At 46.8% G+C, this 26,764-nt stretch overlaps 1 protein-coding gene across 11 annotated transcripts in view; it reads left to right on the top strand.

The window, feature by feature from the left end:
* Positions 1 to 26,764, top strand: part of NRXN1 (neurexin 1) — a 1,899,875-nt gene that overhangs the window by 1,034,299 nt on the left and 838,812 nt on the right. For all 11 annotated transcript variants that reach the window (XM_073553976.1, XM_073553975.1, XM_073553974.1 and 8 more), the window contains one exon: positions 19,894 to 20,275. In XM_073553976.1, the coding sequence (XP_073410077.1) occupies positions 19,894 to 20,275 (382 nt within the window). The remainder of the gene's footprint in view (positions 1 to 19,893; positions 20,276 to 26,764) is intronic.

Here is a 26,764-nt window from a genome sequence, read left to right as displayed (position 1 = left end):
TCCCATTGTTTTCAATGGGGATTGGGTTTTGTTTCAAGTTCAGGTACTGTTCTGAAACCCGAACTGAACTTTGGAATAAAGTTTGGGTTGCGTTCCAGAACCCACATCTTCCATGGGTCTGCTCACCTCTAGTGACAGGTCTTCTTTGCAGCTCATTGATAAGTTAGTTTATTTTGTACGAGTTCTGTTTTCAGAGTTCCGGAGGAAGTCCGCTGCAATGTTCGAAGTTCCAGGGGAAGTGCGTTGCATCGAGAGAGAAAAAGAGTTTTGCCAGCTCAAAAGTTTAGGTCCTCATTGTTTTCAATGGGTTTTTGGTTCAAGTTCAGGAAACAGTTCTGGTACCCAAACCAAACTTTGGAATAAAGTCCAGTTCGGGTACCAGAAGCTGAACTTCCACATGTCTGCTCACTACTTACATTTGATCGCTTGTGCAGTGTGGCAGTTTATTATTTAATTCATCTTTTGCCTTTGAAGCCCAACCACAGCCGGCACCCACAGGTCATGGAGCGGGCTCAGCTGATGAGCCTGCTTCATACACATGCACCTGACATCAGCTGTACATACATGGCTGACATTGGGAAGGGCTTATAACATCTGCAAGGAGGCAGAGTTGTCAATGGTGGACAGAAGAGGTCAGAACTGGCAGCAAACAGATAGACATATCCAAATATGTAAGACGATTCGGTAAGAGAAGAGCAGGAACAGATAGTTTTGCTTGCCGAGGGTCTTAATCCCGCAGGACAAACTGTAAAAGAGATTGTGCCAACCATGCCAAAAAGTGGGCATTTGGGTACATTACTTTTGGGTGTGTTCCCAGGTGGGGCTTAAAAGTTCACATTTTTTGGCATTAAGATGTTAGTAAGTAAAAAACAGGAACGATGCAAAACTTATTGCTCAGGAGGAAGGGTCCTAAAAAGTTTTGGGCGCTTTAGCAATGGCTGCAATTCTTAGGTCCTCACCCTTGAAGCAAAGCTGTGTAAAGCCATTTTATAAAAACGGGGCTCACTTTTTTTCTTAATTCATTCCTTCCTCAACTTACATATTTCTATGTGACATAAAGCACCACAATTACGTAAGCAAAAGTGTGCATCAACCCAAAAGAAACACATTTTTCCAATTACATTTTCAGGACATTTTCCAATGCGTTTTTTGGCATACCTGTATATTTATCTGACTTTGAGCAAAAATCTTTCTATATTATAGGTGTAAACCAAAAAAGTTTTGGAAATTGCCTTTAATTTGCCACTAGGTGTCACTATTACCCTTGATGTCAATGGAACATTTTTTTGCAGCCAAATAGTTTTATAGCAAATGCAACAGTGACATCTAAAGGCAACTTGAACATACTGCAGGCAATCAAGAAAAAAGAAAGAGTTATATAGGATCCTAAAATAAACCTGAAATCTTTATCCTTATTCTTATTTTCTTTTTACAATATTTTAATGCACGCAGGTTTCAGTTTAAATAGCAACACATCATTTTCAGCTGCCCTGTACGATACAGAAAATAGCGAATAAAAGCAAATTATTGATAGAATCTGTGTCCGCAGTGGTTATCCTTTATATTCTATAAATCAGCAGTGACTCAGTCACACAGCGTTAGACAAGTAATAATTACAAGATTAAAATCGTAATACTGAAATAGGAAGTTTCGGGTTAGAACATCTGTAAATTGTGCAGATAATGAGACCAAATACAAAAGAAGCGATAGAAGAAAGCACAGTGAGTATAAATGTATTTATTAATCTTTTCGAGGGTACACTGGCTCTTGAAGGGAATCTGTCATCATGTTTTTGCTACCTCATCTGACATCAGCATGATTTAGAGACGGAGACCCTGATTCCAGCAATGTGTCACTTATTGGGCTGCTTGCTGCAATTTTGATATAATCACTGATTCAGGTGTACCAGTTCTGTGTATAACCCCATACACAACACTGATTGGCAGCTTTTAGTGTACGCTGTGCGTAGACAGAAAGCAGCCAATCATTGGTGGGGGCGGGGTTACACGGAGCTGATGACTACTTGGCGGCTGGTTTACTAGTCCTGTAGTGATGATCTACTGTTGAAAAACTGATTTTATTATAACTACAGAAAGCAGCCCAGTAAGCGACACATCACTGGAATTAAGATGTCTGCTTCTGCATTATGCTGCTCACAGATTACACAGCAAAACCCTGATAACAGATTCACTTTCAGAAGGGATTTTCTAGTAGTGGTCAAGACCCTTAAATCTACCAAAGGCCACATGCACAAGTTCAGTATGTGGTCAATATTTTACCTGCTTTCTTGAATAGAGCTGAGATACACTACCACAGGTAGCCCATGGCCTAGGACATGTGCCAACAGTCACAATTTTGCTGAAACAGTCCAAAAAGCCGGCCTATGAAAGGGCTAGGGCTTGGTAAGACTAAAAGCCCTTTTAAAGGGTGGTGCTTAAGGAATCCGGATTTTGAGGTATAACTGATAACTAAGTATTCAAGTGTAGCCCTGACTGTGAACCAGAAAAAAAAACCAATAAACATTAGTATATGTGAATATATCAAACTTTATCATGTGCAGATGTGTCCTAGCTCACCTTTCCTCCTCTTCATTCAACATATCCTGAGATGAGTTGAGACAAATGACCAACTTAGAAAAAAAGAATAAAATCATGGTTTTATGATACTCTGCTGGGAGATGTTTATGCTGCATGTGTCATTGATTGTTGTGAATTGTCGAGAGTTTTCCTAGCACCTTAGTATCACATGTTGTATCTAGTGTAGAGAAGAGGGAATCAGGTCAGAGAAAGTCAAATTCATTATGAATTTCGTCATATACATTTTTGGGATCCAACTGGCGCTAATTCAGTCAGTCACCTAATTCTTTCTAGAGCTGGAAAGGGGTTAAAAACAAATAAAAGGTTATACTCCCTTGTCCTAGGCTCGTCACTCACCTGTCCGGCTGTTGCTCCTCCCTTGGCTTAGGAGTTGTCTTTGCTTTTTGCTCTTTGATCCTTGGTCCAGATTTCCCAGGGCTGACCATAGTGTGGCGCTACACGTCAAAGAAGAGCATGGCCCTATGGGATCAGATGGGATGTGACGACATGGTTTTGACCTTCTTCCCTCCCCACATAATCGTATGAGACTGTGTCAGAGCTAAAATGTCTGTACAGAAGACTGACCCAAAGCTTGGGGAGGATCGGGTAGGCGGTTGACGGGCGAGTAGGTCAGGTGACTATGTTTTGTTATTCTATAAACCCTTCCCAGTTATTATGCTTTGGAGTCTGGAGAGACATCGGAGCATAGTAATTTTTTTTTTGGGGGGTGGGGCTCATTCAAATCGTCCAGAATCAATTCTGACATTCGTTTTGCAAAAAATCTGAAATAAATTTTGGGTAACTTATTCATCTCTAATTATTAGAAACTGGAGTACTTAAAAAAAAATTGCAGAGTTGTGTAAGGATAACAGACGACTCATCTGCCTTAAAAAATTTTTTTAATAATTTAAAAGTTGAAATGGAGGGGAAGGAGGGGGATGCAGAGGCAGTATCTCTCGCTCTTCTGGTGCACGAAATGGAATGCTGTGAGAGGGGAGGCGGAGCTGCAAGGAATAAACAGCTGATTGGCTTAGAGGATGCTTCACAGCACAAACTGAGCATGTGCCAATCATAAAGAGAGAATAAACATTTGCAAAAACCAGTAAAAAGGTGCAAAAAAATACAGCTTGTATCTTGTATTTCTGGATGTAGTACATGTAATATACATCTACAGCTATCTCAGGAGGGAGTGTGTTGTTTTTATTGGAACGATAGATGCGCTCTATATTGCAGCCCAGAGGTAATGTAACTACTAGTGGGTTATTGCTTTTGTGAAAGGCATGAAGAATTTCATTGGAAGGGAATAGATCAGAATTTTTATCCTTCGGATGATACAGTCTCTAAAGTTCTAGATTTCATGGTCATGTGTTTCATGTTTTATTGTTTGGAGACACTAAAATAAGAAAATCCTCTTTTCAGTTGTAACACTCAAGAGCATCAATTTGTCGAGAAAGTAAAAAAAAAAAGCACAAATCGAATTTCTCTCGTTCAACAGCAGCGGTGCTGTGTGTAGATCACAGCGGGAATCTGATGGAACTGAAGCAGTTCTTTTCGAAACTTGTGCGGTACGGAATTGCATAGCGTGTCATCGACTTTTTACATTCATTTGCTGCTCACTACATTACTATATTAGTGACTGATTTTTGTATATTTCACAATTTTAACTGGTTGCTATCTAACAGCTGGATACTAGTAAGACAGAGAAGCCTTTAGAAAATGTATCTGTTAATGTTCTTTTCAGAGGTAAAGCATAAAGCTTAAGAGCCTGATGCAAACGTAGGGTTTGACGTCAACCTCTGGTTCTTCCAAATGAGTTATAAAAAAAGGAATTCACCAAGTTATTAAAAATGTCACACTTAGAGATGGGTGGATTTATTTGACTGAAATTGAGTTCACAAAATTCACGTTCTGAAGAATATAGATTTTTCTTCGGATTTCACTCCGTGCAAATTTGGCAAAATTGCGGCCAGCTGGGGGCTGGCAAAAGGTTAAAAAAAAACAAAAGACATATACTCACCTCATTGCTCACCACTCCAGATACCCCAGGCCTCTGCATGGTCCTCTGCCTCTCGGACGTGTCATATCTTCAGCCCTGAGATCACTGCACGTGCCTACAGTGAACACCGTATCCAAGATGTGACGCATCAGAGGCGTAGAGAACTAGACAGCAGCCAGAGAGTAGTGGGGACAGTTGGAAAGGTGAGCTTGTGTTTTTTAACCTTTTGCTGGCGCTCTTACTTCCCTCACTACTCCCTGCCCACTTGCCTGGCCCTCCGTGCTCCTGTCGCATTGGATCTCTGGCCCGTTGTTTACTCTAATATGACGCTTCCGAGTTAAAGGAGTAGTGCTGGAAAGCCCACAACTTAATTTTTTAACATCCTGTTCCAGTATTCTGTTCTATTTGCTTCATTATTGTGGTCACAGCTCTGTATACCTAATACTAAGATGTAAATGATACAATTGTGCTCAAATGTTTACATACCCCGGCAAAATGTTTGCTTTCTTGGCCTTTTTTCAGAGAATATGAATGGTAACACCAAAACTTTTTTTCTCCACTCGTGGTTAGTGGTTGGGTGAAGCCATTTATTGTCAAACTACTGTGTTTTCTCTATTTAAATCATAATGACAACCCAAAACATCCAAATGAACCTGATCAAAAGTTTAGAGAACCTGGTGATTTTGACCTGATAACATGTACAGAAGATGACACAAATGGGTTTGACTGGCTACTAAAGGTAACATCCTCACCTGTGACCTGTTTGCTTGTAATCAGTGTGTGTGCATAAAATCTGACTGAGTCTCTGGGATCCAGACAGACTATTGCATCTTTCATCCAGCCACTGACGTTTCTGGATTGTGAGTCATGGGGAGAGCAAAAGAATTGTCACCGGATATATGGGAAAAGATAGTTTAACTGTATAAAACAGGAAAGGGATACAAAAAGATATCCAAGGAATTGTGTTATGATTGGGTCATCGAGGAGGAGAGCAAGACCAAGCTAAGCCACAGAAAACCAAAGAGATTGGTAACTAAGAGGTTTGCAGACCCCTGATCCTTTTCACACAACTATCAGTAGCCTTGGAGTGTACCTACGATGATCCTAGATGCCTCGACACAGCCAGAGAGCTAAATAAGCCTAAAGCAAGAAAGAGGAAATCTAAACTGCCCAGAGCAGACCCCAAAGGAATAGATAGCCCCCAAACATATATTGTCGGTGAGACAAGATGAAAACACAAACGCAGGTAGGAAAATAGACTGAGCAAGCGATGGGGCCCACACTAACTAGACAGGACAGGAAAGGAAAGACACTGTCTGCAACACGTCTGATAGAAAAATACTGAAGTCACACGACTTCGCCCACTATATCAGCACTCTGGTATATTCTGAAAGCAGAGCAAAAAGAGGCCAATCTAATAAGGGACAAAAACAAACTGGCACAAGCAGTAGCATATGGATGGAGATTCATCACAGCCCCAGCCGGAGTTGGCTGACCACACAAAGCTGAAATAGACAAAACCAGATCAAATGTGAACAATAGTAAAAGAACACTTAGCTGAGCATGGAGGGACTGAGCTGGAATCTAAGACCTCAGGAGGCAGGAAAAAATCACCAGCAGGGATAGAGGGAGTCGGCTGTCTTAAATCCAGTCAGAAACTCCATATCTCCAATCGTCCTCCTCATTATCAGGTGGCAAGCCTTTGTTAATCAGATTAGCTCCATTACCTCCAGTAACCACCAGAGGGAGCCCAGAAAGAGAACTTGCGACCCCTATGTCAATACAACCAGCTCCACTACCTTCACTAGTAACCAGAGGTAGGCCAAAAAGCGAATTCACAACAGAAATGGTAATGCCAGTCAGCAGCTTTCAAACTGTGATTGACAAATGGAAAATCAAGGGCTCTGTAAAAACAAAACCATGGTCAGGTAGACCAACAAAAATTTCATCCACAATTGCCAGGAAAATTGTTTAGGATGCATAGAAAAACCCACAAATAACGTCAGATGAAATACTGGACTCTTTGAAAACTAGCGGTGTGGCTATTTCAAGATGCACAAAAAAGGAGGCACTTAAAGAAAATGGGCTGCATTGCATGGTCAAGTCACCAGAAAAAATCATTCCAACAACTACAATATGCAAAACAGCACAGAGACAAGCCTCAAAACTTCTGGAACAAGGTAATTTGGAGTGATGAGACCAAAATTGAACTTTTTGGCCACAACCATAAACATTACACTTGGAGCGAGGTCAACAAGGCCTATGGTGTTAGGAACACCATTCCTACTGCAAAGCACGGAGGTGGATCGCTGATGTTTTGGGGATGTGTGAGCTGCAAAGGTAAGGGAAACTTGGTCAAAGTTGAAGGAAAGATGAATGCAGCACGTTATCAGCTAATACTGGAGGCAAATTTGCAAACATCAGCCCGGAAGCTGCAAATGGGACGTACTTGGACGTTCCAACATGACAACTATCCAAAACACAAGGCCATGTCGACCAGTCATTAGCTATAGCTGAACAAAGTGAAGGTTCTGGAGTAGCCATCTCAGTCTCCTGACCTCAACATGATTTAAAAACTGAAAACACAGTAGTTTGGCAATAAATGGCTTCTCCCAACCACTAACCATGAGTGGAAAAAAAGTTTTGGTGTTATCATTCATATTTTCTGAAAAAAGGCCAAGAAAGCAAAAATTCTGCCGGGGTATGTTAGCTTTTGAGCACAACTTTATGATATAGATAAATCACAATCTTCTGGCTAACTGAGGCCACCACTAGGTGGAGCTTAAGAGATCAGTGCATACTATTTAATTTGATGTGTATTGAGTAAGCTCCCTTCAGCGGTGGATGAAGGTAAAAAAGAATTAATTATCACTATAAAGATAATTAAGACATTTGTTAGCACACAATTTAAGACCTTATTAGTTTAAAAATGAAAAATGATGTCAACTGGATACTAGAGTTGAGCGATACCAGCCGATACTTGAAAATATCGGATCGGAATGGATCGGCCGATCTTAAAAAAAGTATCGGTATCGCCGATTCCGATACCGGGAACCAATGCAAGTCAATGGGGCCAAAATATCGGAATTAAAAAAAACCCTTTCTTTCCTTGTAGGTTAATTCTACATGAAGAAAAACAACTAAGAATAATGTAGAATGTATTGTGGGAGGTGGAGGAGACATTAAAGCCATAGAGGTTTAGCCCAATCAAATGGAATAGCAGGAATTAAACTTTTTTTTTAAAGACGTTAGGAGTTACAAAGATATTGACTATGTTAGCCTCATTTATATTTTGCCAGACATGTATGTCTTCTTCTTCTTTCTTCTTTCTTCTTCTTTCTTATTCTTCTTCCTTTTTTTACCTTCTTCTTCTTATTATTCCTTTTTTTACATTCTTCTTCTTCTTCTTCCTTTTTTTACATTCTTCTACTTCCTTTTTTTACATTCTTCTTCTTATTCCTTTTTTTACATTCTTCTTCTTCCTTTTTTTAAATTCTTCTACTTCCTTTTTTTACATTCTTCTTCTTCTTCCTTTTCTTACATTCTTCATATTCTTCTTATTCAACAATTATTATTCTACATATTCAACTTCTTCATCTTCTTCCTATTCTTCTTCATCATATTCTTGTTTGTGTCAGGCATTCCTGTAGTTGTTATCTAGAAAAGTTAGAAGTTTACACCTTCCGTTCTGCCTGTCACAAAAGATTTACAACAGGATTTGTCCGCGTTCAGTTTGGCCTGCAGCAGCAGGCCTTTTCCAGGGGCACCACGAGGAGGAACGGACTCACCCCCATACACTGCTTAGTCTTCTTCTGCTTATAAATAAGATAATATCATTTGCTCAGAGTATTAGTCTTATGCTTAATGTTCTTCTGCTTTGTTTTTTTATGCTTCTTTGTTTTCTCTCTCTTGTTGTTCTGCATCTTGGTGGTTGTCTTCCTGTTCTTTGTCCTCTTGAACCAGCTGACTGTACTGGCACCCGGAGAGGCAGCAGAAGGAACAAGAGCCAATGGCACTACCGAGGACCAGCTGACGGTGCTGGAACCCGGTTACTAAGCAGGAGGTACCTGTGCTACAAAGCACTACCAAGGACCAGCAGACGTTGCCAGAACTCGGATACCGAGATGGAGGCACCTAGGCCAAAGGCTCTGACGAGAACCAGCTGACGGTGCTGGAACCCGGAGGGGTAGCATAAGCTGCAAGAGCAAATGGAAATAGCGAGGACCAGCTGACAGTGCTGGCACCCGGAGGGGCAGCAGAAGGAATAAGAACCAATGGCACAACCGAGGACCAGCTGACGGTGCTGGAACCCGGTTACTAAGCAGGAGGTACCTGTGCTACAAAGCACTACCAAGGACCAGCAGACGTTGCCAGAACTCGGATACCGAGATGGAGGCACCTAGGCCAAAGGCTCTGACGAGAACCAGCTGACGGTGCTGGAACCCGGAAGGGTAGCATAAGCTGCAAGAGCAAATGGAAATAGCGAGGACCAGCTGACAGTGCTGGCACCCGGAGGGGCAGCAGAAGGAATAAGAGCCAATGGCACAACCGAGGACCAGCTGACGGTGCTGGAACCCGGTTACTAAGCAGGAGGTACCTGTGCTACAAAGCACTACCAAGGACCAGCAGACGTTGCCGGAACTCGGATACCGAGATGGAGGCACCTAGGCCAAAGGCTCTGACGAGAACCAGCTGACGGTGCTGGAACCCGGAGGGGTAGCAGAAGTTACCCCTGAAAAGCAAAGTTGGCATGCCGCAAGCTGGCCGCAGTTACCGAATCACACAGTCCTACAGGGGGTGCTTGTCCTACTGGCACTACGGAACAAGCCTTTCTTACCAGAACCCGCAGTCCACATAGGAAGCACCTAAACTGCTGGCACCCTAGCCTCGGCTAACCCAACCGCAACACGACATGGCAACTTGGGGTGGCAAACTGACATTGACACTTCCCGGAAACAGCAGGCAGGGCTGGAACCAAGCTGGGCAGGAGGGAGTACCCGTGCCAAAGTCAGTTATGAGCAGCAACTGGCGATGTTGGAGCCCAGGGCAAGCACTTAGCAGGCTGAGGCCTGATGTGCTGTCAATTGGGAGGCAGCAGGACAGATTGCCATCAAAACAGCAGGGGAACAGCTGACGTTACTGAACCCCACAAACACAGGAGCTAGTGTTTTACTCTGTGAAGACGGCACTTCCGAGCAACAACTGGCTGTGTTGAAGCCCAGGGACAAGCATGGAGCAGGCTGAGGCTGCATTGAAGAAATTTTAAGATCGGTTGTAGACTTCTACTAATTTTAACCAAGCTCCACTTAGGCCTGTGGCTTCACTGATTTTCGTATTTCCCCTGTCCTCCAACCCCACCAGTTACAGCTCCGAAGTGGCGTCTGCAAAATCCACACTTATTCCTGTGTAACAGGTGTTCAGTCCGGTCAGTTAATCCCCTGATGTGTGTCCGGCAATGTCGCCTGCTCTGTCCACATTCCCATAACTAGTTATGGGAATGTGGACAGAGCAGGCGACATTGCCGGACACACATCAGGGGATTAACTGACCGGACTGAACACCTGTAACACAGGAACAAGTGTGGATTGTGCAGACGCCACTTCGGAGCTGTAACTGGCAGGGTTGGAGGACAGGGGAAATACGAGAGACAGTGGAGCCACAGGCCTAATTGGAGCACGGTTAAAAATCAGAAGTGGTACGACTGTGTAGGCAGCAGGAGACTTTGCCATCCACACAGCAGGGGATCAGCTGACGTTACTGAACCCCACTGAGACACGGGAGCAAGTGTCTCTTTCCGTGTGGACGGCACTTCCGAGCTACAACTGGCTGTGTTGAAGCCCAGGAAATAGGAGGGTGTAGGCAGAGGCCTACTGTATTTGGAATGTGGTGACAGCAGGAGAGACTGCCATCCACACAGCAGGGGATCAGCTGACGTTACTGAACCCCACTGAGACACGGGAGAAAGTATCTCTTTCCGTGTGGACGGCACTTCCGAGCTACAACTGGCTGTGTTGAAGCCCAGGAAATAGGAGGGTGTAGGCAGAGGCCTACTGTATTTGGAATGTGGTGACAGCAGGAGAGACTGCCATCCACACAGCAGGGGATCAGCTGACGTTACTGAACCCCACTGAGACACGGGAGCAAGTATCTCTTTCCGTGTGGACGGCACTTCCGAGCTACAACTGGCTGTGTTGAAGCCCAGGAAATAGGAGGGTGTAGGCAGAGGCCTACTGTATTTGGAATGTGGTGACAGCAGGAGAGACTGCCATCCACACAGCAGGGGATCAGCTGACGTTACTGAACCCCACTGAGACACGGGAGCAAGTGTCTCTTTCCGTGTGGACGGCACTTCCGAGCTACAACTGGCTGTGTTGAAGCCCAGGAAATAGGAGGGTGTAGGCAGAGGCCTACTGTATTTGGAATGTGGTGACAGCAGGAGAGACTGCCATCCACACAGCAGGGGATCAGCTGACGTTACTGAACCCCACTGAGACACGGGAGCAAGTGTCTCTTTCCGTGTGGACGGCACTTCCGAGCTACAACTGGCTGTGTTGAAGCCCAGGAAATAGGAGGGTGTAGGCAGAGGCCTACTGTATTTGGAATGAGGTGACAGCAGGAGAGACTGCCATCCACACAGCAGGGGATCAGCTGACGTTACTGAACCCCACTGAGACACGGGAGCAAGTATCTCTTTCCGTGTGGACGGCACTTCCGAGCTACAACTGGCTGTGTTGAAGCCCAGGAAATAGGAGGGTGTAGGCACAGGCCTACTGTATTTGGAATGAGGTGACAGCAGGAGAGACTGCCATCCACACAGCAGGGGATCAGCTGACGTTACTGAACCCCACTGAGACGCGGGAGCAAGTGTCTCTTTCCGTGTGGACGGCACTTCCGAGCTACAACTGGCTGTGTTGAAGCCCAGGAAATAGGAGGGTGTAGGCAGAGGCCTACTGTATTTGGAATGAGGTGACAGCAGGAGAGACTGCCATCCACACAGCAGGGGATCAGCTGACGTTACTGAACCCCACTGAGACACGGGAGAAAGTATCTCTTTCCGTGTGGACGGCACTTCCGAGCTACAACTGGCTGTGTTGAAGCCCAGGAAATAGGAGGGTGTAGGCACAGGCCTACTGTATTTGGAATGAGGTGACAGCAGGAGAGACTGCCATCCACCCATCCACACAGCAGGGGATCAGCTGACGTTACTGAACCCCACTGAGACACGGGAGCAAGTATCTCTTTCCGTGTGGACGGCACTTCCGAGCTACAACTGGCTGTGTTGAAGCCCAGGAAATAGGAGGGTGTAGGCAGAGGCCTACTGTATTTGGAATGAGGTGACAGCAGGAGAGACTGCCATCCACCCATCCACACAGCAGGGGATCAGCTGACGTTACTGAACCCCACTGAGACACGGGAGCAAGTGTCTCTTTCCGTGTGGACGGCACTTCCGAGCTACAACTGGCTGTGTTGAAGCCCAGGAAATAGGAGGGTGTAGGCAGAGGCCTACTGTATTTGGAATGAGGTGACAGCAGGAGAGACTGCCATCTCCACAGCAGGGGAACAGCTGGCAGTGCTGAACCCCACTAACACTTGAACGAATGTGTTTGGCTCTGTGGAGATGACACTTCTGAACACCAACTGACGCTGTTGGAGCCCAGGATTAGGCGTGGAGCAGGCTAGGGCCTACTGGATTTTGGCAGGTGTAGGCAGCAGGAGACTTGCCATCTCCACAGCAGGGGAACAGCTGGCAGTGCTGAAACCCACTAACACTCGAACGAATGTGTTTGGCTCTGTGGAGACGACACTTCTGAACACCAACTGACGCTGTTGGAGCCCAGGATTAGGCGAGGAGCAGGCTGGGGCCTGTTGCTTTTGGCAGGTGAAGGCAGCAGGATACTTGCCATCTCCACAGCAGGGGAACAGCTGGCAGTGCTGAAACCCACTAACACTCGAACGAATGTGTTTGGCTCTGTGGAGACGACACTTCTGAACACCAACTGACGCTGTTGGAGCCCAGGATTAGGCGAGGAGCAGGCTGGGGCCTGTTGCTTTTGGCAGCTGAAGGCAGCAGGAGACTTGCCATCTCCACAGCAGGGGAACAGCTGGCAGTGCTGAAACCCACTAACACTCGAACGAATGTGTTTGGCTCTGTGGAGATGTCACTTCTGAACACCAACTGACGCTGTTGGAGCCCAGGATTAGGCGTGGAGCAGGCTGGGGCCTACTGGATTTTGGCAGGTGTAGGCAGCAGGAGACTTGCCATCTCCACAGCAGGGGAACAGCTGGCATTGCTGAAACCCACTAACACTCGAACGAATGTGTTTGGCTCTGTGGAGACGACACTTCTGAACACCAACTGACGCTGTTGGAGCCCAGGATTAGGCGAGGAGCAGGCTGGGGCCTGTTGCTTTTGGCAGGTGAAGGCAGCAGGAGACTTGCCATCTCCACAGCAGGGGAACAGCTGGCAGTGCTGAAACCCACTAACACTCGAACTAATGTGTTTGGCTCTGTGGAGACGACACTTCTGAACACCAACTGACACTGTTGGAGCCCAGGATTAGGCGAGGAGCAGGCTGGGGCCTGTTGCTTTTGGCAGGTGAAGGCAGCAGGAGACTTGCCATCTCCACAGCAGGGGAACAGCTGGCAGTGCTGAAACCCACTAACACTCGAACGAATGTGTTTGGCTCTGTGGAGATGTCACTTCTGAACACCAACTGACGCTGTTGGAGCCCAGGATTAGGCGTGGAGCAGGCTGGGGCCTACTGGATTTTGGCAGGTGTAGGCAGCAGGAGACTTGCCATCTCCACAGCAGGGGAACAGCTGGCAGTGCTGAAACCCACTAACACTCGAACGAATGTGTTTGGCTCTGTGGAGACGACACTTCTGAACACCAACTGACGCTGTTGGAGCCCAGGATTAGGCGAGGAGCAGGCTGGGGCCTGTTGCTTTTGGCAGGTGAAGGCAGCAGGAGACTTGCCATCTCCACAGCAGGGGAACAGCTGGCAGTGCTGAAACCCACTAACACTCGAACGAATGTGTTTGGCTCTGTGGAGATGTCACTTCTGAACACCAACTGACGCTGTTGGAGCCCAGGATTAGGCGTGGAGCAGGCTGGGGCCTACTGGATTTTGGCAGGTGTAGGCAGCAGGAGACTTGCCATCTCCACAGCAGGGGAACAGCTGGCAGTGCTGAAACCCACTAACACTCGAACGAATGTGTTTGGCTCTGTGGAGACGACACTTCTGAACACCAACTGACGCTGTTGGAGCCCAGGATTAGGCGAGGAGCAGGCTGGGGCCTGTTGCTTTTGGCAGGTGAAGGCAGTAGGAGACTTGCCATCTCCACAGCAGGGAAACAGCTGGCAGTGCTGAACCCCACTAACACTCGAACGAATGTGTTTGGCTCTGTGGAGACGACACTTCTGAACACCAACTGACGCTGTTGGAGCCCAGGATTAGGCGAGGAGCAGGCTGGGGCCTGTTGCTTTTGGCAGCTGAAGGCAGCAGGAGACTTGCCATCTCCACAGCAGGGGAACAGCTGGCAGTGCTGAACCCCACTAACACTTGAACGAATGTGTTTGGCTCTGTGGAGACGACACTTCTGAACACCAACTGACACTGTTGGAGCCCAGGATTACGCATGCCGCATGCAGAGGCCAATGGGCAGCGGTTTTTATGGAGGTTGTTGACTACTACTGATTCTAACCATGCTCCACTTAGGCCTCTGGCTCCACTGTCTCTACTATTTACCCTGGCCTCCAACCCCGCCAGCTACATCTCTGAAGTGGCGTCAGCACAATCTACACTTGTTCCTGTGTTACTGGTGCTCAGTCCCGTCAGTTGATCCCCTGATGTTTGTCCGGCAAGTTCGCCAGCTCTGTCCTCATTCCCACTACTGGTTATGGGAATGTGGACAGAGCAGGAGACCTTGCCGGACACACATCAGGGGATAAACTGATGGGACTGAGCCACAGGAACACAGGAACAAGTGTAGATTGTGCTGACGCCACTTCAGAGATGTAGATGGCGGGGTTGGAGGTCAGGGGAAATAGTAGAGACAGTGGAGCCAGAGACCTAAGTTGGGCACGGTTAAAAATCAGTAGTGGTTTGAATGTTGATGGAGCTGGTGACTTTGCCGTCCACACAGCAGGGGATCAGCTGGCGTTACTGAACCCCACTAACACAGGAGCTAGTGTGTTTCTCTGTGCAGACGACACATCTGAGCGACAACTGGCTGTGTTGAAGCACAGGGATTATAGTTCAGGTGGTAGAAAAATGAACACACCAGCAGACCTGGATACAGTTGCCAACCACTAATTTAGTCTGTAGGAGGAATGGCAAAGTCTTTGGAGATCCAGGCCTTGTTCATTTTCAGAAAAGTCAGCCGGTCAACATTATCGGAAGATAGTCGCGTGCGACGGTCTGTTAGTACACCACCTGCGGCACTAAAGACACGTTCCGATAATACACTGGCAGCAGGGCAAGCCAGCACCTCCAATGCATACTGGCTAAGCTCTGGCCATGTATCCAGCTTAGAGACCCAAAACTTGAAGGGGGAAGAGCCATCTGGGAGTACAGCGACAGGGCAAGACATGTAGTCTGACACCATCTGACGGAAGCGTTGCCTCCTGCTGACTCGAGGTGTCGCTGATGGTGTAGACAATTGTGGTGGACACACAAAACTTTGCCACATTTGGGCCATAGTGGTCTTGCCTTGTGCTGCGGCGCTGCCTCTGCTCCCTCTTTGTGCAGAGTTTCCTCCACTGCCTCGACGCACAGAGCTGCTTTGTAAAGCACTAGCAACAATGCTGTCGGGTGGAATGGAAAACATTATGGACTGCACCAGTGACTCTTCGTACTCCCACAGTTTACGCTCCCGGTTCAACGTTGGTATGAGCCTTTGTACGCTGTCCCGGTAGCGAGGATCTAGGAAGGTGTACACCCAATAATCAGCCGAGACGAGAATGTGGGCGATGCGGCGGTCGTTTCTCAGGCACTGCAGCATGAAATCAACCATGTGCTGCAGACTCCCAACTGCCAAAGAACCGCTGTCCCCTGTTTGAGGCGTGACCTTGGCCTGCTCTGCATCACCCCACCCTCGCTGTACATACTGAGTAGAGGTTTGTGTACCTCCCTCCTCTGGAGAGATGTCTTCCTCCTCCATCGACTCCTCCTCATCCTCCTCACAAAGTGTCCCCTGCCTAGGCCTTTGTGAGGAAACACGTAGCGCAGACTGTCCAGAAGCAGATGGCATTTGGGACTCCTCATCCTCCACCTCTTCCGAAACCTCATCCCTTAGTGCTTGCAGTGTTTGTTGAAGCAGGCAGATAAGGGGGACAGTCATGCTGACTAGTGCATCATCTGCACTCGCCATCCGCGTGGATTCATCAAAGGCACGCAAAACGAGGCAGATGTCCTTCATAGAGGCCCACTCAATGGTGCTGAAGTGTGAACGGCGCACAGTGCGACTTGTTTGCGCCTGATGCAGCTGGTACTCCATGCCTGCTGCCTGCTGCTCACACAACCGCTCCAACATATGTAACGTTGAATTCCACCGGGTGGGTAGGTCACATATGATGCGATGTTCCGGAAGGCCAAATCGTCGCTGCAGAGCAGCGAGGCGCGATCTTGCCGTGCTGGAACGTCGCAAGTGAGAGCACTCTATGCGGACCTTGTGCAACAGTGCATCAAGATCCGGATAGTCCCTCAGAAAGCTCTGCACGACCAAGTTAAGCACATGTGCCAGACATGGGATGTGTGAGGTTGCCTAGGCCAAGAGCTGCCACCAGATTTCGGCCATTGTCACACACTACCAAGCCCAGCTGGAGATTCGCTGGCCCAAACCACACATCGCTCTCCAGCTTGATAGCATTCCAGAGCTCCTGCGCTGTGTGGCTTCGATTCCCCAAAGAAATTAATTTGAGTACAGCCTGTTGACGTTTGGCCACGGCTGTGCTCATATCGGTCGTAACAGGCTCCTGCTCTGCTGTTTCTGAGGAACTTGAGTAGGAGGAGGAGTCTATGTGTACAGACTGGAGTCCTGCAATCCGTGGCGTTGGAAGAACACGTACAGCGCCACTCTCCAGATCTGTACCCAGCTCCACAACATTGACCCAGTGGGCAGTGAGGGAAAGGTATCGTCCCTGTCCATGGTTACTGGTCCACGCATCGGTGGTCAGGTGGACCTTGCTACTAACGGCGTTTAGTAGCGCATGTTTTATTTTGCCCTCAACATGTTTCTGCAGGGCAGGGACGGCTCGCCTGCTGAAATAAAAGCGGCTGGGCACGTTGTATTGGGGGACTGCCAATGCCATTAAGTCCCGGAAGGTGTCAGTGTCCACCAGCCTGAATGACAGCATTTCAACTGCCAGAAGTTTGGCAATGCCAGCATTCAGAGACTGTGCTCGGGGATGGTTTGCCGAGTAAGGGCGCCTTTTATCCCATGCCTGTGCTACCGATGGCTGTGATGGATGGGAACGTGCTGCTATGGGTGGAATCTGACAGGGTCTCCGGACAACAGTGGCAGAGGTTCTTCCTTGGCGATCCTGTGAGGAAGCCGAACCAGCAGTGTGTGAGCTGGAGGAAGAGGCCCCAACACGAACTGAAGAGGTGGTAGGTGGTGCTGTACGTTGGCCTACGTCTTCAGGGTGTCTCTGCAACTCCAACTCGTGCTTGGTGCGCACATGTTTCCACATATTTGTGGTATTGAGGTTGCTGACATTTCTCCCTCTTTTGACTATCTGATGACACAGCTTGCATTTGACAAAGCAAATGTCATCTGCAACTGTGTCAAAAAAGGACCACGCACTGCAACTCTTGGGAGCGCCCGGTTTGCCTTTGGAATGAGGAATGCTCCTAACGGGTGCCGAAGTGGAGGGTACAGGCAACCAAGTCTTCCCCCTCCCTCTGCCTCCTGTTTTGGCCGGTAGGGGAATCTCTTCCTCCGAGCTGCTCCCACCACCTTCCTGTTCCTCACGCCATGATGGGTCAAGGACCTCATCATCTTCCCTCCCCTCTTCAAACAGCTGCTTCTCCGGGGTTGTCTCGCCAGCACCGTACACACCAGAAAGTGGCAACTGAGTCTCGACATCATCTGATGCGTACTGAGGTGTGCTGACCATAGGCACTGGCCCACTCGCCTCTTCAGATTCAGAGGGACAAAGAAGTTGAGCATCACTGCATACTCCCTCTTCTTCACATTCAGGAATGCTGCTTGGCTGGCCCCCTCTTTCCAAGCCAACAGATTCCGAGAACAGAAGTAGAGACTGTGATGGCTCCTGTCCATGTCTCTCTGACTGCCTGGGCACTTTGGCAGGTGGTGAAGAGACAGATGGTTGCTCTTCGGTGCTCTGATCCTGAGAGGATGCGGAAGTAATTGAAGTCGATGCGTTAGCTGCCATCCATCCGACAACGGCTTCAATTTGTTCCTCCCGCAGCAGTGGGGTACGTTGAGGTCCTACAAAGCTGCGCATAAAGGACTGTTGCCTGCTAAAACTGGGGGATGCTGATCCACTGGTGCCCGCAGCAGGCCCAGAATCCCCACGTCCTCTACCTGCAGAATCCCCACGTCCTCTCCCTGCAGAATCCCCACGTCCTCTCCCTGCTGAAACTCCACGCCCACGCCCACGCCCACGCGCCTTACTCCCTGCCTTCTTCATCTTGCCAGACTGCTTAAGATAGGCAGAAAAGTACAAAGGGGGGCCTTAGTGTGCTTATTCCTGAACAGCTGGTTACAGGTACAAGAAACACTAATTTTATGAAGTGTGTGTGTGTGGACTACACTTTAATAGGAGCTGATGTGGCCTACACAAGTTCCAAATGTAGTGTTTGGTGAACTTTTTTTGTGGTTTCTTTGTTGGAAACAAACTCAAAGTATGTGAACAAAGAATTGAAACTGATAGTATCACCAACTTTTTGGAGCTATTACAATGCAGGCAGGTAACCTACAATGCAAAAGATGAGGCTCCAAAAAAATTGGGTAATACTAATCTGGCTGCGCCGGCAGGGCACAAGCCAGAAAAAAAGGCTCCTCTATCTACTCCTATATAGTGTTTGCAACCAACCAATGTTGATGGATACGGATGGATGCACACTAATAGGAGAAGAAAAAATGAGCTGCACTCAAAGACAAATATGTGTGAGGCAGTGACGCACGTTGAGCGTCCTACAACCAGACGTAGCTGCAGGACACTCTACTCAGCGTGAGCTGCACTCACACACAGTCAGAGACCTCTCAGACAGCCGTCAACAGTGCAGCTAAGTGGGCACTGGCACTGACAGGCTGCAGAAAGGCTCCGCTGTGTACTCCTATATAGTGTTTGCAACCACCGTAGATGGAGACTGATGGATGCACACTAATAGAAGAAAAAATGAGCTGCACTCAAATAAAAATATGTGTGAGGCACTGACGCACGCTGAGCGTCCTACAGCCAGACGTAGCTGCAGGACACACTACTCAGCGTGAGCTGCACTCACACACAGTCAGAGACCTCTCTGACAGCCGTGAACAGTGCAGCAAAGTGGACACTAGCACTGAAAGGCTGCAGAAAGACTCCGCTGTCTACTACTAGTGTTTGCAACCAACGTATATGGATACGGATGGAAGCACACTAGATTGAAATTATGTAAAAAATGCAGCTCAAAAAATAAAAGATGTATGAGGCAGCAGTGATCACACTGGGTGGCCTACAGCCTGACGTGGCTGCAGGACCCACTCCACAGCGTGAGCTGCACTCACACAGCCCTTGCAGACAGCTGTGAACACTGCTGCTAGGGCAAAGAAGGCTACAGTGGTGGTTTATGTAGCCTGGGTAAAGCACTAGATGTTTGGTGGAATCGCTATTTCTAACTGTCCCTCACAGTCTTCTACAGCAGCCTGTCCCTAACTGAATTCACAGCAGAGTGACCAGAAATGGCGGCTGCGGTGGCTTTTATAGTGCATCATGACATCATTTCGGCAGCCAATCACAGCCATGCCAATAGTTAACATGCCTACATGCCTAACAGGATGTGCCCACACTTCGGAGGATTCCCATTGGCTTAATCAAAGCAAGCAGGCTCATAGCATGATGGGAACTTCCGATTCCGATTCCGGAATCCGATATGACAAAAGTATCGGAAGTCAGTATCGGAATTCCGATACCGCTAATATCGGCCGATACCCGATACTTGCGGTATCAAAATGCTCAACACTACTGGATACATTTGAGCAATTTAACATTTTAACATTGAAAGGGAGAGATAATGAGTTTTAATGATAATTGTTAAAACAGTTCTTTTACATGTATATCTAACCAGGACATTTTTATGTTTTTTTCCTAAGGTCAAATGGCCGGAGATCACACACGGCTGGAGTTCCACAACATTGAAACTGGGATAATAACTGAACGCCGTTACTTGTCGTCTGTGCCTTCCAATTTCATAGGCCACCTACAGAGCTTGTCATTCAATGGCATGGCTTACATTGACTTGTGTAAGAATGGAGACATAGATTATTGTGAACTGAATGCCCGATTTGGTTTCAGAAACATTATTGCAGATCCGGTCACTTTTAAGACCAAAGCCAGCTATGTTGCCCTGGCCACCCTACAAGCCTACACCTCCATGCACCTCTTTTTCCAGTTCAAGACCACGTCTCCAGATGGCCTCATCCTGTACAACAGTGGTGATGGCAATGATTTCATTGTAGTGGAGTTGGTTAAAGGGTAAGTACCATTTCATGGTTTTGGTTTTGGCTTAAAATAAGGCTGTATTTCTGTATATGCATGTGATTATTTTTTAAGATTTTTGAATTATTGATATATTTTATGCTTTATGATGAAAAACACATAAAGGCACATTAGTCAAGAGTAAACTTAAAGAAGTTGTCCACTACTTGAACAACCCATTCATGGTTATGTCATGTGAGCATTGCAGTCAATTAGCGGTTGCTAACTGGTCGATGGAATATTGAAGAGCAGTCGATCAGCGACCATGTAACTTGAGCTCTGGGACACCCATCTCTGGCATACAGTAATTGGAACGGCGCCAGTGTGGGAGATGAGTATAAGCTTCTCTTATTTCACTTAGGGGGCTCAGGCATTTAAAAGGGTTCTTCAGGAATATAATAAAATGACCCCTGTCACATTATTCAAATGGCAGCCTGTCCCAGGCACATGTCATGGAAAATATTTATTTCTTCTTCGGCCACACACTTCTTCCAGTAGTGCCGGTGTGTGTGCTTACAATGCAGCTTCTGTCAGTTGAGACACAGGTCTCAGGAGCTGTGTTTCTGCAGATTGCAGGCTGTCCTAACACACGACTAGGATGGGCTTCCTTTTGAATTATGACAGGGCCCATTTTATTAAATTCTTGGAGAACATCTTTAACTGTAGCAGCCATTGTCAGGTAGGCACTTACTGCACTGGTGCCAGCAGTTGCTGACTTGCTGATGGAATAATAAAGGGCAGCACCCAATCAGCGACCGCTGATTGGCTTCAGTGCTGTCACGGCTCCTGCTCACCTCCCTGCGCGCTCTGCCCGGCGCGCTCCTGCTTCTCGGCGCGACCCCGCGCCTGGCCTCTGGCTCCCTCGGCGCCGGGTACATGCACACAGCGCGCAGCCTCCTGGGTAGTGTGACGCGCTGGCCCTGCCCCCAACATGGCGGCGCCCACCGCTACTTTTGCTCGGCGCCTGCTCAGGTATGATGCCTGGTTATCAAATGCGGTGACGCCTGTCTTGTGCGGCGATCACTGTGTCCTCAGGCCCTTCTCGTTATCTCTGTCGGCGCTGTGCTTTTGCCTCCATACCCCTCATCCTTGCCTCATTCCTTTGCCTCTGTTCTCTGCCCTCCCAGCCTTGCTGTCCTGATTCTTCATTGCGCTTCTTCTATATTGCAGCCTCCAGTCCTGTGCCTTGCTTTATCTGAGTGTCTCGGTATCCAACTATTCAGATACGGCTGTGCTTCCTCTCCCGTCTTCTGCCCCTGTTGCCCCTTTGGTTCCGGCTGTCGCGGTTCTATCCCTGGGGGTCTGTCCCTAACGCTCCCTGTATAGGGGGGCGGTCCTCACCTGGGCGCTCGCCCTCGGGGGCTCTGGAGCCATGACCCAGAGGGTCCACTTTCGGGTAAATCTTAATTTTCCTATTCAGCACCAGTAACACCATAACAAGTGCTCACATGACAAAATCATGTAATTTGAATGTGGCATAGCCATGTCACTTGAGCCCAGGAGAACTGCGCCATAATCGCTGGAATGACACCAGTGCAGGAGGTGAGTATAAGACTTTCTTATTTTACTTAGGGGACTGAGGCATTTAAAGAGATTCTCCAAGAATGTAGTAAAATGTCCCCCACCATATGTCAAATGGCTTAGTCACATGTCAGGATTGGCTACATTCTGAAGAAACACTTGTCCCAATTTCCGTGTTTCAGCTTAGAGGAGCTGTACCGTAAGCACATATACTGGAGCTGCCAGAGAAGGCCTGTGACAGAAAAAATAAATATTCTCCTCAGCTGAGGAATGAGGCAGAAGAAAAAATCTTTTGTGCTCAGACAGCCAAGGAGATTTATTTCTTCTTCTTCAGTCACACACTTCTGTGGCAGCTCCCATATGTGTGCTTGCTATACAGCTCCTGTCAATTAAGATACAGGTTTCAGGAAATGTGTTTATTCACACTGCCGTCCACACTGACACTTGACCGGTCCAGATAATAGTTATAAACCTAGAACTCAACTTAAGTGTGATCAAAAAAAGATTTATTGTAGTACGCACACAAAACGTTTCGGTCAATTGCAACCTTCTTCAGTTACGTGATGTACTAGGTATTCAGTAGGGGGTTATATAGCCCTTGAATGGTTTGTTGTGCTCATAGTAGGGACAATCTGTCCATCAGCTTGAGTTCACTTAGTTTGTGGATTGATGTGGCATACGGCGGATCCCGCGTCTGGAGGCACGTATGCCCCATCAATCCACAAACTAAGTGAACTCATGCTGATGGACAGATTGTCCCTACTATGAGCACAACGAACCATTCAAGGGCTATATAACCCCCTACTGAATACCTAGTACATCACGTAACTGAAGAAGGTTGCAATTGACCGAAACGTTTTGTATGCATACTACAATAAATCTTTTTTTGATCACACTTACGTTGAGTGCTAGGTTTATAACTATTATCTATATGGTTTGGGAACCTAACCTTTAGCACCACCCTCTAGTTGTGCTCACGGTGTTTTTCTCCTACTTTACCGGTCCAGGCTGCTGTTTAAATTAAGTGGCCGGGGCAATTTTATTGCATTCTTGGTGAACCCCTTTAATGGTAGCAGTCAATATCAGGAAGCTGGTGTCAAAACTGATAAGATTATGAGCCTCCTTATCAGGCACATAGGTTCACATGACAAGCGCATATAGTAGTTCTACCATGTTTCATAGTTTACACAATAAAAGTAAAATATTTAGATTGCAAAAATAAAAAAAATATAAAAATATTAGCTTGTTACTATTATAAGGAGGTTTTTTTTAGTTCTACCCCCAATGAAGATGATTTGTAAATGAGCTGCGACATTCTGGACTGACAGATAGGGACTGAATTTCAATATGTACTAATAGTCTTATTAGACTAGTCAGACTTCATGCCATGTATAGCCATGCCACCAGTCTGTTTCATATGACCCAGGTCTTTAGCTCCTGGCATGCTCTCAACTGACTGATGGCAAATCATTGTCAAGGGGGCTTGGAAGGGTACAAAATCTTTGCATCTTGCTGGCAAATTAACCCTGTTAAAAACGTATTTCAAGGAAACTTGTCTGATATTCATGCTGCCTGAACCAAGGGTAAACTTTAAAAAAAACCAGACAAAAAAAGCGGAATAAGGTGACTAGTCAGAGTAAAATATACCTGTTTGCAATGAGGGAGACAATCAATAATTTATGCTGCCTGTAGATCGGGCAGCATGAAGCACGTGACAGGTTCACTTTGAGTGGAGAAACCCTTTAAAGTTTACATGGAGCTCCTAAAATGATTTTACAAGATTTTGAAAATGTAGCTACTTTCTTCCAAAACAATAGCAGCATATTTGTCCATGGATTCAGGTTGGTGCGGCGACTGGGCTCCTTTAAAGGGAACCCGTCATGTCCTTTTGAGTATTAAACTGCCCCCAGTGTATTGTTAGTGGTGAATGTGCATCACTGGAAGAAAAGCTACCAGTATACTGTATATGTGTAAAAACACTTTCTACCATTAGTAGACTGCATCACATACCCCTATGACTGAAATGAAAGGTGGCACTTTTTACCGCTTCAGTCACAGTCAGTCATGGTCCTGTTCAAAATTATTCACGCCCACCACATTGTGTTTGCTTGCTGTTACTGTCTGGACGTCACGGCAGGGGCCATTAGCTCCCTGACATGCGCACTGAATCTGGTGCGCGTCCACAGATCCTTTTTACATGTGCGCATGCTCCGCGGTGGCAAGCACGAAGACAGTGGCGCTCATAGCATGCGTTGCTCACAGACTGACTCGCAGCGGCTCCGGAGCATGTGCACATGTGAAAACAAGCTTGAGATGTACACCCAGAATCAGTGCGCATGCCGGGGAGCCGATGGGCAGGGTGCAACCGCGGGAATTCTGTGGCCGTTGCCGTAGCGTCATGCCAAACAAGCAATCACAATGTGGTGGGTGTGAATAATTTTGAACAGGACCATGAATGACTGTGACTGAAGCGGTAAAAAGTGCCACCTTTCGTTTCAGTCATAGGGGTATGTGATGCAGTCTACTAATGGTAGAAAGTGTTTTTACACATATACAGTATACTGGCAGCTTTTCTTTGAGAAAACAATGTTGGTGCTGCACATTCACCACTAACTATACACTGGGGGCAGTTTAATACACAAAAGGACATGACGGGTTCCCTTTAAAGTGAATGGAGCTGAGCTGCAATACCGCACACACAATCTGTGGATCAGTGTGGCCCACCTTTTTGAAGAATTACACGTGCTTTTTAAAGGAAACCTGTCACCAACTTTTACCCCCCCACAAAGCTATTTATATGACTGTGTAGCCCTATAAAGAGAAATCAGTTGATCCCTTTATGACCCCAAAGTGCTGCTTTATCAGCGAGAAATCACAGTTTAAAGCTCAGTCTGGAAGTGCATTGGGGTGTGACGGTGCACTTACAGCTTCTCAGTCTCCGCTGCATTCTTCATCTAGCAGCACCCTACCCTGGCTGACTGTTAGGTCGTTTGCCTTGGCACGTGACCAGTGACCTGTCCATCAGCCAGAGGAGGGTATTGCTAGTTTGGGAATACGGCGGAGACTGAGAAGCTGTAAGTGCATTTTGATGCATTTCAAGACTGAATTTGAAAATGTGATTTCAGCACTTTGAAGTCATAAAGGGATCGATTATCTATTTTTTTAAAGGGCTACTCAGTCATATAAATGGTTTTGGGGTGGGGGTGGTGGGTGGAAGTTACTGACAGGTTCCCTTTAATCTTATACAATGGCTACAATGCCTTTTTTCCCAGAAACAGTGCTACTGTCTTGTATGGGCTCTGTCTGGTATTACTTCACCTTGAATGCAGCTGAGCTACAGTACAAGACAAAGCCCACGGACAAGAGTGGTGCCGCCTCTGGAAACAATAAGCAGACCCTATGTTCTAATCTCTGACATTTTTAATGACACTGAGCTCTGGTGCTGCTTACAAGAAGGCATTATACAGTGCGTCCCATGAGTCCTACATTCAGGCTTATCCAAGACATTGAGTAATATCAGTGTCAGCCGCTGTATTCTCCAGGGATCTTACCAGGCTTTTCAGAACAATGCTCAGAGGTCGCCCATAGCTAGAGAGGACGAGGCAGCAGTGGAATTTGGACACAGACTTAAAATAGTAGATCCATGCTGTGAGCCTGGACATACTGTACTGTGTGTAAGACAAGGGTCGCGGGGAAGTATCACACAAGCCTGGATTCTGAGCAAGCACAGAAAATAAGCAGAGTCAGTCCGTGTCCCCGTGTGAACTCTCCGCAGCACTAAACTATGGGGGATTGCAGCATTAGCAGATAGACAGTACTCTACTGGAGGAAAGGATATTACTTAGGGTGCTTTCACATATGCCTTTTGGCACCAGTTCGTTGGTCCCACCGTGGTTACATCTGAACGAATTTCAAAACAGGATGCGCCGATGGGGACCTTAGGTTATAATGGTGACCATGTGCCTCCAGTAGGCATACACACCCAAAAATGATGCACGACAGAGCACACATTGACTCTGTCTGCACCATTAAAATCTACGGCCTGGTTGATGTATACGCCCAAATTCTATTTTGCAGGGAAGTTTGGACATGAGCCTCAAAAGGACAAACAAACAGGTGCCAAATGCAGCAAGAAAGCACCCTTAGACCGTATAATTATAGTTAATTAACGCTTGTCAACAAGGGTTAATAACTAAGTTAATATATAATTTTAATATAGGGCACACACAGCAACTCCTACACCTGGGGGCTATGTATGCAGTGATATACATAGGCAATGGTGGCATTACATACAGTTTTGTGAAAAAGTGTTTGCCCCTTCCTGATTTCCCATTCTTTTGCTTGTTTGTCACACTAAAATGTTTAAATCACCAAACAAATGTAAACATTAGAGAAAGATAACACAAGTAAACACAAAATGCAGCTTTTAAATGAAGGTCTTTATTACTAAGGGAAAAAGAAATCCAAACCTCCAGAGCCCTGTGTGAAAAAATGATTGCTCCCTTAACCTAATAACTGGTTTGGCCATCCTTAGCAGCAACAACTGCAATCCAGCGTTTGCGATAACTGGCAATGAGTCTTTTACAACGCTCTGGAGGAATTTTGGTCACTCATCTTTGCAGAATTGCTATAATTCAGCCACATTGGAAGGATCATGATCCTCCTTTTTAAGGTCATGCCACAGCATCTTAATCGGATTAAGGTCAGGACTTTGACTAGGCCACTCCAAAGTCTTAATTTTGTTGTTGTTCTTAAACCATTCAGAGGTGGACTTGCTGGTGTGTTTTGGATCATTGTCCTCCTGCATTACCCAGATTTGCCTCAGCTTGAGGTCAAGAACAGATGGACGGACAATCTCTTTCAGGATTTTTTGATAAACAGCAGAATTTATATTTCCATTTACCACAGCAAGTCTTTCAGGTCCTGAAGCATCAAAACAGACCCAGACCATCACACTACCACCAC

The sequence above is a fragment of the Dendrobates tinctorius genome, unplaced genomic scaffold (genome assembly GCF_039654945.1).
Source record: "Dendrobates tinctorius isolate UK_male_01 unplaced genomic scaffold, ASM3965494v1 ptg000205l, whole genome shotgun sequence".
Taxonomy (NCBI): Eukaryota; Metazoa; Chordata; class Amphibia; order Anura; family Dendrobatidae; genus Dendrobates; species Dendrobates tinctorius.
The sequence above is the reverse complement of the archived record's forward strand: the minus strand, read 5'-3'. Positions and strand labels throughout refer to the sequence as shown.